The following is a 4,623-nucleotide window of genomic DNA, read 5'->3' as shown; positions in this document are numbered from 1 at the left end:
CTGATTTGCTTCATCTCATTTTGAAGAGACCCATGTTCATCAGAATTGATAATCATATAGTAATGTTGTTGAAGTATATAATGATCTCCTGGTCCTGCTCATTTCACTCAGCACCAGTTCATGTAAGTCCCTCCAGGCCTTTCTGAAATCATCCTGCTGGTCATTTCTTACAGAACAATAATATTCCATAATATTTATATACCACAATTTATTCAGCCATTCTCCAATTGATGGGCATACACTCAGTTTCCAGTTTCTGGCCACTACAAAGAGGGCTGCCACAAACATTCTTATGGCTTGATTTCTTATAAATTTGAGTCAATTCTCTACATAATTTGGAAATGAGGCCTTTATCAGAACCTTTGAATGTAAAAATGTTTTCCCAGGTTATTGCTTCCCTTTTAATCTTTTCTGCATTAGTTTTGTTTGTACAAAAACTTTTTTAACTTAATATAATCAAAATTTTCTATTTTGTGATCAATAACGATCTCTAGTTCTTTGGTCACAAATTCCTTTCTCCTCCACAGGTCTAAGAGGTAAACTATCCTATGTTCTTCTAATTTATTTATAATCTCATTATGTCTAGATCATGAATCCATTTTGACCTTATCTTGATATAAGATGTTATGGGTGTGTCAGTGCCTACTTTCTGCCATACTGGTTTCCAATTTTCCCAGTAGTTTTTGTCAAATAGTGAATTCTTATCCCAAAAGTTGGGATCTTTGGGTTTGTCAAACATTAGATAGCTATAGTTATTGACTATTTTGTTCTGTGAACCTAACCTATTCCACTGATCAACTAGTCTATTTCTTAACTAGTACCAAATGGTTTTGATGATCCCTGCTTTATAATATAGTTTTAGATCTTTTATAGATAGGCCACCTTCATTTGATTTTTTTTTTATTAGTTTCCTTGAAATTCTTGACCTTTTGTTCTTTCAGATGAATTTTGTTGTTATTTTTTCTAGGTCATTAAAATATTTTCTTGGGAATTTGATTGGTAGAACACTAAATAAATAGATAAGTTTAGGTAGTACTGTCATCTTTGTTATATTCACTCAACTTATTCAAGAGCACTTGATATTTTTCCAGCTGATGAGATCTGATTTTATTTATGTGGAAATAAAATTTTTGTTCATATAGTTCCTGACTTTCCCTTGGCAGATAGATTGCCAATATTTTATACTATTAACAGTTATTTTAAATGGAATTTCTCTTTTTATCTCTTGCTATTGGATTTTTAGTGAGGTATTGTGAAGTCTGGGTTAGCACTCTGGATGCCTTAGAATCAGCTGGAGTCAGTTCCTTGGTCTTTATTCATGGTCTTTAGGGAGAAAAGTGAAGGGGGTGGACAAGACTGCTACAAGCTCTCCACAACCTCCCTTCTCTTCATCCACTGCCAAAGTGACCCTAGCTTGTCTTGCTCCACCCCCTAATCTCTCCTACAATTATCTGTATACCCCAAAAGATGGAGCCATCACAGAATAGTGAGAAAGGCCATTTTCCAATCATATGCTAATAGAGTATTGTCCAATGGTTAATTAGCCTCAAGTGCTCCGTTTTCTGATTCCAGTGCACCTATTCAGAGTTGCAGCCCTTTACAAGGTATAAAAATGCTGATGATTTATGTGGATTTACTTTGTATCCTGCAACTTTGCAAAAGTTGTAGATTATTTCTGATAGCTTTTTAGTAGATTCTCTGGGGTTCTCTAAGTATACCATCATATTATTTGCAAAGAGTGATAATTTGGTTTCCTCATGACAGACTCTACTTCTTTTAATCTCTTTTTCATTGGAGCTTATCTTTTTATAAGTAGTGATATAAATCTAATTTTTTAATGCTACTATCTGCTTTTCCCAGATGATTTTGTAAAAAAGCAAGTTCTTATCCCAGTATTAAGGAGTCTGTATTTGTCAAACAATAGGATATTAGGTGTATTTTTCTTATATGATGAATACATAATCTGTTCCCCTGATAGAGCTCTCAATTTTTTTTTAAACAGTAGCAAATTAAATTTAATAATTATTGCTTTATAATATAGTTTGAGTTCTGGCAAGATAGTTCCTCTTAATACTATATCTTTTTTTACTATTTTCTCGAGATGCCCAAACTTTTCATCATCGTTATGAATTGTTTTTATTCTTTTGTTCTACTTCTTTGAAGTTAGAGATTGATTGTTTAATTGATATGGTATAGAATAACAAAATTTTTTTTTCATTTTTTAAAGTATAATTCAAAATTGCCTTCCAGAATGATTGGTCAAATTCACTCTTCCATCATTTGTACCCTCAAGCATTGAATACTCCCAGCTTTCATCGTGTTTCACAATTTCTGGATGTTTTAGCTTGGTTTTCTTTTTTCTTCTACTCAGTCAGTTAAGAAAATTTTCTATATTGTTAACAATTTCAACATATTCCCTTAATAGCCATTCATGTCTTTTGATAACTTACTGTGGAATGGCTCCTTATCTTTTTATACATCGCAATCAATTTCCATATTCACTCATACATAGGATAATGCTTAATATATATTGAGAGAAACATCCCTACTCACACCTGTGGAATAAAAACATCTATTCTCTCTTTGCCTCAGAATCCTGGAGACTGAAAGAGAACTTCAAAAATGAATGAGACCAATCAAACCACTGTGAAAGAATTCATCCTCCTTGGTCTTTCTGGACACCCAAAGCTGGAGACTATTTTGTTTGTCCTGATCCTGTGGATGTACCTGGTAATATTGCTTGGAAATGGAGTCCTCATCACAGCAACTATCTATGATTCCCACCTACATACACCCATGTACTTTTTTCTTGGCAATCTCTCTTTCCTGGATATTTGTTATACAACTTCCTCTGTACCTCTAATTCTAGACAGTTTTCTCACTCCAAGAAAAAGTATTTCTTTTTCGAGTTGTGCAATACAGATGTCTCTGTCTTTTGCCACGGGAGCAACTGAGTGTATACTCCTTAGCATGATGGCATTTGACCGCTATGTGGCCATCTGCAACCCCTTGAGATACCCTGTCATCATGAGTAAGACTGCATATGTGTCAATGACACTTTGTTCTTGGACAGCAGGGGCTGCTAATTCCATACTACATACATCCCTTGCAGTTCAGTTACCATTTTGTGGTGCTAATGTCATTGACCATTTTGTCTGTGAGATTCTGGCTGTTCTGAAGTTGGCCTGTGGAGATATTACTATTAATGTGCTCACTATGATGGGATCAAACCTAATTTTTCTAGTTTTTCCTCTGATATCAATTTCCATCTCTTATGTTTTTATCCTTGCCACTATCCTGAAAATCCCTTCAGCAGAGGGGAAACGTAAAGCCTTTTCTACCTGCTCAGCCCACCTGACTGTAGTGATCTTTTTCTATGGGACCACCTTCTTTATGTATGCAAAACCCAAAGCTAAAGATTCAGTTAATGCAGATCAAGAAGATATTACAGACAAACTCATTTCCCTGTTCTATGGTGTGGTAACACCCATGCTTAATCCCATCATTTATAGTCTGAGGAACAAGGATGTAAAGGCAGCTGTAAAAAATATGTTGGGTCAAAAATGCTTTCTTGAGAAGATGTGAAAGACAATCTAGTTGGTGATAGCTTTATTCTGAGAAAACACACGTATGGAACATAATTTTTCAACTGTATTTTTTTTTTGTTTATCCTATTATTACCTTCCCCCTAGAAAGCAGTGCCATATAACCAAGGGTCTTAAAAATAAAACAAAAAAGAAGAGAAAATAATTAACAAAAATCATCAATACACTGAAAAATATCTGAAACATGTAGTGGGAAACTGTCTTCCCTTATTTCTTCTTTAAATACATGCCTGTTCTTTGTAATTTTACAATCTTCACTATGTAAGATTTTTTTGCACAAATGAACTTTATACTTTGTAAAAGGTTTGTTCTAGGTCTAATGAGATAATTATGTGATTTCAGATGTTTTTGTTTGATTTCCTAATACTGAATCATACTAGTTTCCCTGATATAAATTTTATTTGATTGTTAATGATTGATTTCTGGAATAAATTGCTGGCATCTATTTGACAGAATTTTATTTAAAAATATTTAAACCTATGTTTATTAATGATATTGGTGTATACTTTTACTTCTTTGTCCTATTATTGTACTCTGGTATCTCAAAAAAGTTTGATTTGGTATTCTCAAATTTTGAAAATGCATTATGTAGTATTAATATTAATTTGTTTTTAAGTTTAGTAGACCCACACACTCAACACATACATTTTGATAATTTCTTTATTTAATAGCTCTATTGAATCTCCTGGTAGGGTTATTTTACAGTTTTTAATATTACCCTTTTATTTTTCGATGTTTTCAGTTTTGTTAGCATATAACTGTGTAAAGTAGGTTTTGGTTATATATTTTATTTCCCCTTGCTAATTCACTGTTTTGTTGATTTTATTTTCTGTCTTTTCTCCTTCACTTTAGTTTTTCAATTATGTTAGTCTTTTTGTGAAAAACTTCTTAATAGTTTTATTAATCATTTCTATAATTTTTATTCCAATTTATCAATTTCTCCTCTCATTTTCAATGTCTCCTTATTTTATGTTTGCTTATTATTAACTTTATAGCTTCATTTTTTAAGTGAATGACA

General features: G+C 32.7%; 1 protein-coding gene across 1 annotated transcript; it reads left to right on the top strand.

The window, feature by feature from the left end:
• Positions 1-2,622: 2,622 nt before the first annotated feature.
• On the top strand, positions 2,623-3,585 carry LOC127556447 (olfactory receptor 13C7-like). The gene has a single exon (XM_051989640.1). It carries the CDS (start codon positions 2,623-2,625, stop codon positions 3,583-3,585), a length of 963 nt encoding a protein of 320 aa, XP_051845600.1.
• Positions 3,586-4,623: the final 1,038 nt, after the last annotated feature.

Source organism: Antechinus flavipes, chromosome 1, assembly GCF_016432865.1.
Source record: "Antechinus flavipes isolate AdamAnt ecotype Samford, QLD, Australia chromosome 1, AdamAnt_v2, whole genome shotgun sequence".
NCBI lineage: Eukaryota > Metazoa > Chordata > Mammalia > Dasyuromorphia > Dasyuridae > Antechinus > Antechinus flavipes.
The sequence above is the reverse complement of the archived record's forward strand: the minus strand, read 5'-3'. Positions and strand labels throughout refer to the sequence as shown.